Below are 12,001 nucleotides of genomic sequence, written 5' to 3'. Positions count from 1 at the left end.
AAAAAAAAAAAAAAAAACGTGTAGTATTTTAAATTTCTATATTTGTAATTAAAAACTTAATTTTGTAAATAAAATAGAGTATATTTTATAATGTAAATTAAAGTCTTAAATGCAATATCCTTGTAATTTTTCCTTACTTTGTTCTTTCATAATTTTTTTAGTAGCTAATACAATTATTATTTTCTTTATTAATTATATATAACATATTAAGTAAAACATATTTTGACAAGATTTCTCTTGAGCTAATTTGGACTACATATCAATCCAATTATTAATGGACTGAAATGAAATGACCTAATAAATAAGTGAGTCAAGAACTCACTCAAACTTGAAAGGATTAAGCAAGTTAAGTGAATTACGTTTAATTTTGCCACCTCTATACACCACTACTACGTGGTAACAAATTGAAATCCACGATAAAACAGTATTCATCCAATAAAAGAGGCCTTATCAGATTTGCCTATATTCCCACAAGCTCATAAAAGTAGTGTCGTCGTCTCAAGAAGATTGGGGTCAAAAGTCAAATTTCATAGAGAGGGCTTAACTTTTTTTTGTTTTTGTTTTTATAGACATATATAAATTGAATAATAATAACATACTCAATAATCCTACAAGTGAGGTTTGGAGAGAATATGATGTACGCAGACCTTATAAAGTAAGAATGTAAACAATGAAAATATAATATCAAGTTAGAATTACAAAATCTCCCTCAAGAATTTTAGAAGTTGATATAATGATACTGATATAGTGTTGCATTGAATTTTTTAAGTAGATATAATGATATTAAAATATTATTGACTTGTTGTGATGCTTAGAATTTGAAAAAGACATTCAAAACTAAGTTTTTTTTTTTTGACAGAACAATAAATTTTACATAATGCAAAAGTACGACCAGTTGGAAGACTTCATAATTATTGATCAATGCATTAACAATTTAAATTTGGTTGTATTAATTAATATAATAAGAAGAGCACTTGATAATTATAGTAAGCCAAATGAAGATAATAAAAAATTAATAATAACAATTTAAGACTTGATTCATTGTCTCTATTCATATAGATTTATAATGGGAGATATGAGGTTGGGTGAGGCAGGACGTGGGAGAAGAGGGTGTATATTTCATTGAGGAACAATATGACCAGAGGCGAATCCAGGATTTTAAGAAAACGGGTGCACCATTGCTTTAAAGATAAGATCAAAAAATTTATAATAACAATAACTAAGCGAGCAATACATAAAAATTACATTACCACAAAAAATATCATCAGTTTACAATTGTACTCGACGAGACTTCATATTTTGAAAACGATCTATAATAGCATCATTACTTACATTTTCAAATATCTTCCGCTCTATTTTACAAACTAAACATCCATTCAAAAATTCTTCACCAATGCTATTACGTAGATCATTTTTGATGAGCTTCATTGAGGAGAATGCTCTTTCCACACTTGCCGTAGCTATTCAACTTAGTCAACTATTCTTGCAAATAACTATTCAACTTAGTCACAAATTTAACTAGCAAATTTAAAATAAAATAAGAGAATCTCATATCTTTCACAATAAAAAATAAGGGAATCACACCATTGCAAGTTCAAATAAAATAGAGGAATCACAATCCTTGCAAATCTAACTAAAATAGAGGAATCACACCCCTTTCACATTTAACAATAAGAAAATCACACATTCATAATAAAAAGAGGACTTATGCCTCTTTTGCATTCGAAATCACATATTCATAGAAAGAAGAGGAATCACACCCCTTTCACATTTAAAAAAATAAGGGAATCACACCCCTTTCACATTAAAAAAAAAAAGAATCACACCCTTCAAAATTGATAATATAATATGAAACACATTCATTACAAGTTACATCCGCAAAATATGTAAGTTTGAGATAATCAATTCTTTAGCTATTGATGATTTCCTATTATAAGTAATGACAATATTTTTTTATATGAAAATCCTAAAATTAAAGTGATATATACATATATATATATATTTGTTTTTTATCTTGTTAGTTTGTTTATTAAAAAGAGAAATCATAAACTAAAATTACCTTAAACTTTGACAATGATGATTTCTCTAAATTCTTGACTTGAAGTTGGAGACTTGAAGCTTCCTCTTTGTGTAGAAAATAGAAAACAAATTTGAAGAGAGAAGAAAAATATTGTTGGAACTTGGAACTTGAAAAGTGTGTGGGAAGGAAACTTTTGAAGTTTTGAATTTTAGAACTTTCAGAATTTAGCTTTTTTTTTTTAAGGAAAAATGTGTTTTTAGTTAATAAAAATAAATTGGAGCGAATTGGGGCTGCGAACCTGCGACCTGTGAGTTGAAATCTTGCAGTGATACCAGTGAACTATCCAGCCATTTTGAGAACGGGTTCAACAAGCTTTAATTTAATATATTCTTTAATAATTATAGAAGTAATATATCGAGTTTAGTCGGATGACCACGGGTTCGGATGACCCAAAATTAATACATAAAATCGCCCCTGAATATGACAGTTTGATTTTTTTTGAAAGTAGTGTCATTTAACATGTTCTAACAAAATATCGCGATCTAAAGTATTTAGAAATAATACCTCATATTATCTGCGCATCGCGTGGACACATATACTAGCTAGTATTCATTAATAAGACAATCAAATAGTGAAAGGATGAAAATGTAATGACCACTTCCATCGTTACTCAAAGGTACCTCGTGTGAAATCCTGAATATTTTATTTGAAAATTCACTGCCAATTTTAAGTAGGATGATACGACAAATTTTGGAAATTGATTTCTTAATTGAGCTGACGTCATCCCTTCATAGCGAGAATTTCCCCGCGACATCGCTATAGTGGCGTGCCAACCGATATAGTGGATCAGGCAGTGTAGAATCTCAAAAACACGAATTCTTTTATATTTATCCCCTCCTTCAAGGATAAAATAGATGAGGGTTACTCTAAAAGCCTTCAAATCTTGAAGAACTTGGAGAGGAGGGATTCTAACCGCAAGGAGGGTCAAAACTAATGATATGTATTTACTAGTGTAGTATCGTGTAGATTGTCAGAGAATTTCATGCGTAAGTCTTCGGATACAGAGTCTAACTAATTGAGAGTGTGGTTTAACTATAGTTTAGGCTATGATGGGCTGATTGGTCATGATTGACGGTAGGATATGGCTAGGCGTTGTCATAGGAAAGGTATTCGGGATGATTGTATTATGCTAGGAATATTCAAGAAGAAATCCTTCGGGTAGATAATGATTCGTTGTTTTCCAAAATATGCAATGTGTACATGTTAACTATTGTATAGTATTATTGGTGTACTGCATGTGAGGAACACTAAGAAGCTAATATGAAATGACAAGTACTTCTTTATCATTTACTATCGTGTTTGTTTGAAAATAGTAATGATAACTATTCTTTTTAAAAAACTAATTAAATACTTATAACTATATATCTTTACAATTATAATATTAATAAGCCCATAAATGAACCTTTCTTTATCTAGTCATAGTAGAAGGTTGATATTGACAGTTAGAAGACTAAAGAAAAGTAAAAACCGAAGACTAAAGAAAAGTAGACCACAGATTAAAAAATTCCGACTCCAAGCAGAAAAGTCTCTTTTTCATTTTCATTATCGTGTCTTCAAACAATCACTCATTCTACCGACAATCTTTTGCAAGGAGGAGACACCATTTTTGTAGAGACCCACTTGCATTATTTATTATTCCGTGCGTTCCTATTTATATGTCGTCTTTACTAAAATAAACGATTCTTAATATTTGTCATTTCACAAAATTAATGCATTGACATTATTCTTCCTATTTATCGTTATGAGTTATTGATCTTGAAAATATGAAGTAAAAATCAAGTTAGCTCATAATCTACTCAAATTTATTATGCACTAAAATAAGCTAAAAATCGACTTGCATCATGATCTGCCCAAACCCACTTAATCTAAACATTATTGATATCTTAGAGCCTGTTTGAATTGACTTTAAATAACTTTCAAGTAAAAAAAAAGTATGGAGAGACCTACTTTTGATTTTTAATTTTTTTTAAAGTTATTTTAAAGTTATTTTAAGTTATTTTTAACCTTGCTAAACCCTTTCAAAAGCTAAAAATGACTTAAAAATAAATTTGACCAATTTTTAAGCTAATCCAAACAAGCTCTTAATTCTTCTTCTTTTTTCTTTTTGTATGTGAGTGGTGAGTTCCAAATCTTGTTGATATACCCTTTAATAGCATATGTTTTCAAATATTCTCCTATAATTTTTTAGCGCAAGTTATGTAAGTATTACACTAACTAATTCTTAGCCAACTTAAACCAGTTAAAATCAGTTTAAACTCCCACGATTAGGTCCCAAATCATCAAAACTTTAGAGTCAACTCAAAATAACATTATGCTAATGGAAAAAATTGTCAAGACATGTTAAATTGGAGATTGAACTGGACTCAATTGAAAATTCTTTTAAAATAGGTTAGGACCTTAATGGGCTAAAGATTGATCTAATTTCAAATTATCTCGTGTCCAAAGCATAAAATTCTGTACAGATCACCTATACTTGGTCTCATTTTCACAGCTAGCCATACAGCAGATGCATTGGTCAAGGTTGATATTGACCGATGTAAGACTAGAAAAAAGTAAAGTTTGAATTTTGGTGTTTTTTTTAGACGAAAGCTGAAATTAGAAGTCTCCTTTGGCTTTCTCTATTTTTTTTTAAACGACCACTCATTCTACCAACAAATTGTGCAGCCATAGAAATGAAGAATATCAGTTCAATTCTGATACTTGTGCATTTTTTATGCTTTAGCCTCATCACTAATCTTTCCCTAGGAGGGGACACCATTTCTGTGAATGAATCTGTTTCTTCAGGCCAAACAATAATCTCTTCAGGTGGGAACTTTGAGCTTGGTTTCTTCAGACCAGGCGACTCTCGCTCCTACTACATAGGCATATGGTACAAGAAATTATACCCACAAACAGTAGTTTGGGTAGCAAACAGGGATAAACCACTTGGTGGTGCTGATGCTAACTTGACAATTAGTCCAGGCAATTTGGTTCTTATCGATAGTCTTCAAAACACAATTTGGTCTGCACTTGCTGGGAACATCAATCCAAATATTTCAGTTACTGCACTTCTTCGTGATGATGGAAATTTGATTTTGAGTGATGTGTCAAAGGCATCAATGCCCTTACTACTTTGGCAAAGTTTTGACTACCCAACACACACATTTTTGCCTGGTGCTAAGCTTGGATATGACAAACGTACACAAAGAAAACAGGTTCTGATTTCATGGAAGAGTTTGACCGATCCAGCACCAGGATTGTATTCTCTGGAAATAGACCCAAATCATGCCCAGTTTGTTATAAAATGGAATAGGACTACAGAGTATTGGGCAAGTGGTTCATGGGATGGCCAAAGATTCGGCTTAGTACCTGAGATGAGTTTAAACTACATATATAATTACAGCTATATTGACAATGAGAATGAGTCATATTTTACATATTCCCTTTACAGTAGTACAATCACATCAAGATTGATAATGGATGTCTCAGGACAAATTAAGCAACTGTCATGGTTGGATGGCAGCATTAATTGGGATCTATTCTGGTCTCAACCGAGACAACTTTGTGAGGTTTATGCTATATGTGGGGCATTTGGAGTTTGTGATGAAGCTAATGCAACCTGCAATTGTTTGAGTGGTTTCAAGCAAATATCAGATACAGAAAGGAATTCAAATGATTATTCCAGTGGCTGTGTAAGAGACCAAAAGGTGCAGTGTAATGCAATTACTGAAGACAAAGATAGTTTATGGATAAGTTCAATTCTGAAAGTACCTGCTTCTCAAAATACTTATATCACAGTTGGGACAGCCTCACAGTGTAGATCTGCATGTTTCAACGATTGCTCTTGCACTGCTTATACTTATGATGGTTCCGGTACCTGTTCCATCTGGACAGGGGATCTGTTCAATCTGGAACAACTCAGCACAACTGAATCAGAAAGGACAATATTTGTCAAACGCAGCTCACCTGAAGGTTAGAATAGCATAGTATAACATACTTTGACTCTTTATTTCATATAAGTACTATGTTATGGATGTAATTCCTTATTAACATTAGCACTTAACAACAATGATTCTCCTTTCAGCTCAAACAAAAGCTAAGAAGTCGATGAAGCTAAAAGCAATCCTTTCGTCAATATCAGTTTTGATGTTTCTACTCATAGGCAGCATTAGCTACATTTACTATAGAAGAAGAATTGCAAAAAGAGCAGGTAGTTGCTGAATGAATCTTACTTTGGAAGATATTTCTCTTATAGCATTTTGAACTTAATTTCAAAGGTCATTCTCAATCAGATAGAAGTAAAGGTATTCAAGGGGCACATAAATCTCACTGGCACAAAGCTGAAGGAGAAGCAAAAGTATTAATGAATGAAAACAGTGATGAAGCGATTGATGTTCCATATTTTCACTTGGAGACTATTTTGGAAGCTACAGACAACTTCTCAAATGCGAATAAGCTTGGACAAGGAGGATTCGGTCCTGTTTACAAGGTTCAAACTTCATTCCTACATCTATGTGGACTGGCATGGCCATATTGACCTATAGTAATGAGATGAATTTTTTTCGCAGGGTATCTTTCCGGGCGAAAAAGAAATTGCAGTGAAAACATTATCCAGTCAATCAGGACAAGGCATAGATGAATTTAAGAATGAAGTGACTCTAATTGCAAAGCTTCAACATCGAAATCTGGTGAGGCTATTGGGTTATTGCATCAATGCAACGGAACAAATATTACTTTATGAATATATGCCGAATAAAAGTTTAGATACATTCATATTTGGTGAGTTAGCCTTGTTAAGTTCTTTATTCTCAAAGTCATACATTTCTTATAATGATTTAATTTTATTGACGTAACAAACTTTGTCATGGTAACGATGCAAGATGGAACACTTTGTCATTTATTGGATTGGAAGAAACGTTATGACATCATATTGGGCATTGCACGGGGTCTATCTTATCTTCACCATGATTCACGACTAAGGATCATTCATAGAGATTTAAAAACCAGTAACATTTTATTAGATGAGGAGATGAACCCGAAAATTTCAGATTTTGGCTTGGCAAGGATTGTTGAAGGAAAAGTAACAGAAGCAAATACAAAGAAAATAGTGGGGACCTAGTAAGTATAATATTCTTTCCTGTCATTAATTTCTTACAAAAGGAGCTTGGGAGAAAATCTTATACATAATGTTTTGTTGACCTGGTGAAATCTAGTGGCTATATGTCTCCTGAATATGCACTGGATGGATTGTTTTCCATTAAATCAGATGTATTCAGTTTTGGAGTAGTCGTACTTGAGATAATCAGTGGAAGAAGGAATACAGGATTTTATCAGTCAGAAGAAGCCTTAAACTTGTTGGGATATGTAAGTGAAGAAACTTCCCATGACTTAATTATTACATCTTCTTCTTAGTTTTGTTTCTCTGACAGAAATTATCACAGGCATGGAAATTGTGGACAGAAAAAGCTGAGACACAATTAATAGAGAAGTCATTACTTGAATCATGCAACAGAAGTGAAGCAATAAAGTGCATAAATATTGCGCTCCTGTGTGTACAAGAAGATCCAAATCATCGTCCTAATATGTCAGATGTCATTTTAATGCTGGGAGGGGAAGGTACTAACCTTCCAACACCTAATAGACCAGCTTTTGTAATAAGGACGCATGCTTCTAGTACATCTTCTTTTTCCTCCGATAAGAAATACATCGTATCCACCAATCAGGTGACGATTACAGTTGAAGAAGGACGTTAGCAGGAATAGTGAAGGCATTTAATTCGTATGGAAAGGGCTAGGGGTGGCACTAGCTAGGACTTAAAGATGAGCCATATTATACTTTTTTAACCTCTACTTTGGTCCTAAAAAAGTCCAGGGATACTTGTGTGTGGGTACTTGACCAAATGTCGTCTTCTCTATATATAATAGTTAGGACAAAAGTGGAAATGTTGGGAAAACTTTCAAGTGTTTCAACTCAAACATCTACTAAATTTTTGGTTTAGAATATAGTAGGCCTTAGCAATCAAGTACAAGAATAATTCGATTCCTGATTCCTTCAAGCTTCAAATATATAAGCAATGTAATTTTTCTTTTTTTACTTAGCTACCATACCAAAACTTGTAATTGGAAATATATAGAATATGTTATACCTATCCTGGACTATAGGCTGCCTAAAAAGGATGAAATCAAGCTATTTGGTGATTGAAAGTACTCCTATAATTTTTTGAATGAGCTGACAGGTCAAGGAAGGCAACACAAGGGATGTGCACCACTAGTGTATCAAATGGACCGGGTTAAACTGAATTTGGGTGGGTTAAGTTGGGGTGAGTTAATAAATAAAGAAAATTACGTAATTATAAATGTTATTGTTGATATATAATCTCAATTATTTCAAATCTAAATCCGAATGAAGTTAGTTTATAGTTTTTTTGTATCTGATACATAACTTATGAGTCGTTTTTTATGTATCGGGTGAAGGAGCAATATATACACGAGTTTTGAAATATTCGAGATTATTATAATTTAAAAAACTTTCGAGATAAGATGTAATTAGCGTTTAAATTGTTGGGGTTTCTGTATTTTATACTAATAAATATGTGGGTTATCGTTTTGTTCAAAATTTATTTGAGTTGAAATGGGCTAAAGTACGGGTCATAACTCAACTCGCTCAATTTGTATTACATTTTAATTACTTACTAGGAAAATATCTCTAACTATACAATTTACTAAATCAACAAATCACTATTTATTTTTAACCAACAAATCCACCAATTATTTTTAATTGTTATAATTATTAAAATTTGAACTTGATACAAAGGTTACACCACATTGTACACTATGTAAATCAACTTGATGATACTAAAAAGTTGATATATACTTGATTAGATTATGGTATTACACATTGTAGGATTGGAATATATAACTAAAATCAAACTTACCATCAATTATATATTAATTTTTTTATAGTTCTAAACCAACATTTCACCAAAATATTAGCCAATCATCCATCAAATTTAAATCAACATATTATCAATATTTTAACTATATCATCCATCAAAATATATAACAGTTAAAAATCAACAAATCACCAATTATTATACTATGCATATCACTATTTAAAATAGCATATCATCAACAATTGTACCAAATCGGCCACCAATGTAAGAATTACAAAATCTCCCTCAAGAATTTTAGAAGTTGATATAATGATACTGAAATAGTGTTGCATTAAATTTTATAAGTAGATATAATGATATTGAAATATCATTGTGTTGAACAAGGTCGCAGGCTTACATAAAGAAATATGTCGTTCATATTTCTATTCATTATACTAATACATGTATTTATACAACAAAGAATAAACCTAGAAATCTATTTTAGGTAGAATTCTATTTTAGGTAGAATACATATAAAAAACAGCAAATAAATATTACTAAAATAAAACTTCCTAGAATTGCAGTCTCTTGTCGTCAATAGTCCCCCTTAAGTTGGTGCATAGATATCTATCATGCCCAACTTGTCAATCGCTTCATGAAATATTTTTCCTGGTACTGCCTTTGTAAGGACATTTGCAAGTTGGTTTATAGACTTTACATATGGAAACTGGATGATCTTCTGATCAAGTTTTTCTTTAATGAAATGCAGATCCACTTCGACGTGTGTTTAGTGTGATCATGTTGCACTGGATTTTGTGCTATTTGAATTGCAGATTTATTATCACAAAACAACTTCATAGGTCCAGCACTTTCAACTCCAAGATCACGCAGAACTCTTTGGATCCATAATAGTTCACATAAACCATGCGTCATACCTCGAAATTCCGGTTGAGCGATCTCCAGCCCAGTCAGCATCGGTGTAGCCTTTAACAGTTGGTGCTTCATTCTTTGAGTACATCAACCCTTTTTCAGGAGCATTTTTCAAATACCTTAGGATTTTATGGACTGCATTCATGTGTTCTATACTTGGAGCATGCATAAACTGGCTCACCACACTTACCGCATATGTAATATCCGATCTAGTATGAGTTAGATAGATCAACTTCCCCACTAGCCGCTGATAACAAAGTTTTTCTGTTAATTGTTGCGCAGAAGAAATTTCAAGCTGTTGGTTCATCTCCATCGGTGTTTCAGCTGGTTTGAAATCAAGCATTCCAGTTTCTGTCAATAAATCCAATACATACTTTCTCTAGGAAAGAGAGATTCCCTGTCTCGACCTTGACATTTCAATACCTAGGAAATATCTCAGTTGTCCTAAGTCTTTCATTTCAAACTTGGTCGCTAAGTATTGTTGTAGTTTCTCCATTTCTTCGGGGTCATCACCAGTTAATACCATATCATCTACATATACAATCAATGTTGTTATCTTTCCCTCATTTTGTTTAATAAACAAAGTATGGTCAGAGTTACTTTGCAAGTAACCAACAGATTTCATCTCTGAAGCTAACCTCCCAAACCAAGCTCTAGGCGACTGTTTTAGCTCGTAAAGTGATTTTTTCAGTTTGCATATTTTGTCTTTATGCATTGGTCCTTGCTTAATGCCTGGTGGAAACTCCATGTATACTTCTTCCTCCAAGTCACCATTTAGAAAGACATTTTTTACATCAAACTGTCGTAAAGGCCAATCTCTATTCACTACAATAGATATAAGAATACGAATAGTATTGAGCTTGGCTACTGGTGCAAACGTTTCTTGGTAATTAACTCTATACTTCTGAGCATAACCCTTCGCAACTAGCCTCGTCTTGTATCTATCAATGCTTCCATCTACATTAAGTTTCACAGTATATACCCATCTACAACCAATTGTCTTTTTTTCTCTTGGCAGTGGAACTAACTCCCAAGTTGAGTTTCTTTGCAAGGCTTCCATCTCTTCATACATTGCTTTGGTCCATTTTGGATCTGTTAATGCATCCTGCACACTACTAGGAATAGATACTTTGGATAATTGATTAACAGTTAGAGCATATGAATCCGATAATCTATGACTTGAGATATAGTTACTAATTGGATATTTGGCCTTGGTTCTAAGATCGGGTTCATATTGTTTTCTAAGGACACCCCTATTTAATCTTGATGGTAGTTGAGAAAGAGTATTGAGAATTACCTGAGGTGTAACATCTTATTGAACATTCTGTGAGGACTCTTCAGTTGATGGTGTTAATATGGGGTCTTTTACGGCATCTTCATTATGCATCGATACTTCATCCCTCTCAGATAGATTTGGAAAAACTGGATAGGATGATCCGAGGAAATCTCTTCAATTACATGTGTATTCTTACTCAATCTCCATTGCAGTTCTTCTAAGTCAAAGAACTCACCTTGGTCCAATGGAATTCCAGTATCTTGCTTGTTCGGCTCAAGTGCTTCACTCACATTTTCCTCATAAAGAGTTGAACCGAAAACTCCCCCTCCATAATAAGGTTCGTTCTCATGAAAAGAGACATCTAATGTAACATACAACTTCTTATTCTGAGGATCATAACATCGATACCCTTTCTGGAAGTCTGAATACCCAATAAACACATATCTTTTTGCACATGGATCCAATTTACCTCTTAAGACTTTTGGAATATGGACATAATGTCACGACCCGATTTCTCAAGTCATGATGGCACCTACTATAACCCGTCAGTAGGTAAGCCAACCCGTAACCCGAAATAACAAGTAATGGGTCTGAGGGTAGAAATTAAACAAGAGTAGGCAAATAACAATATACACAGGCAGAAGCAAACCAAAACATAAATACAAATAAAGATCCCTCCCAAAACCTGGAAGTCACTAGTACAGAGCTACTACAAAATGAGTACAAGTCCCAAAACTGGACAACAGAGACTGGACTGTCTCGAAAGGAAAAAGACGAGTCTATATATACAGATGGAGACTGAAATAGTACAAAACGTCGTGTGCTCACTCTCGTCTTCGGATCAGTCTGCTCCAAGCTCGATCAA

The 12,001-nt window shown here is 33.1% G+C and overlaps 1 protein-coding gene across 1 annotated transcript in view; it reads left to right on the top strand.

Moving 5' to 3' along the window:
* The window catches only part of LOC125877673 (uncharacterized), a 15,345-nt gene extending 7,398 nt beyond the window's left edge, over positions 1-7,947 (top strand). Inside the window, exons 8-14 of the mRNA XM_049558903.1 lie at positions 4,803-6,031; positions 6,144-6,269; positions 6,352-6,548; positions 6,628-6,838; positions 6,940-7,177; positions 7,273-7,423; positions 7,501-7,947. Coding sequence (XP_049414860.1) covers positions 4,803-6,031; positions 6,144-6,269; positions 6,352-6,548; positions 6,628-6,838; positions 6,940-7,177; positions 7,273-7,423; positions 7,501-7,812 — 2,464 coding nt within the window. The 3' untranslated portion in view covers positions 7,813-7,947. The remainder of the gene's footprint in view (positions 1-4,802; positions 6,032-6,143; positions 6,270-6,351; positions 6,549-6,627; positions 6,839-6,939; positions 7,178-7,272; positions 7,424-7,500) is intronic.
* Positions 7,948-12,001: the final 4,054 nt, after the last annotated feature.

The sequence above is a fragment of the Solanum stenotomum genome, chromosome 9, assembly GCF_019186545.1.
Source record: "Solanum stenotomum isolate F172 chromosome 9, ASM1918654v1, whole genome shotgun sequence".
In the NCBI taxonomy this organism is placed as follows: domain Eukaryota; kingdom Viridiplantae; phylum Streptophyta; class Magnoliopsida; order Solanales; family Solanaceae; genus Solanum; species Solanum stenotomum.
The sequence above is the reverse complement of the archived record's forward strand: the minus strand, read 5'-3'. Positions and strand labels throughout refer to the sequence as shown.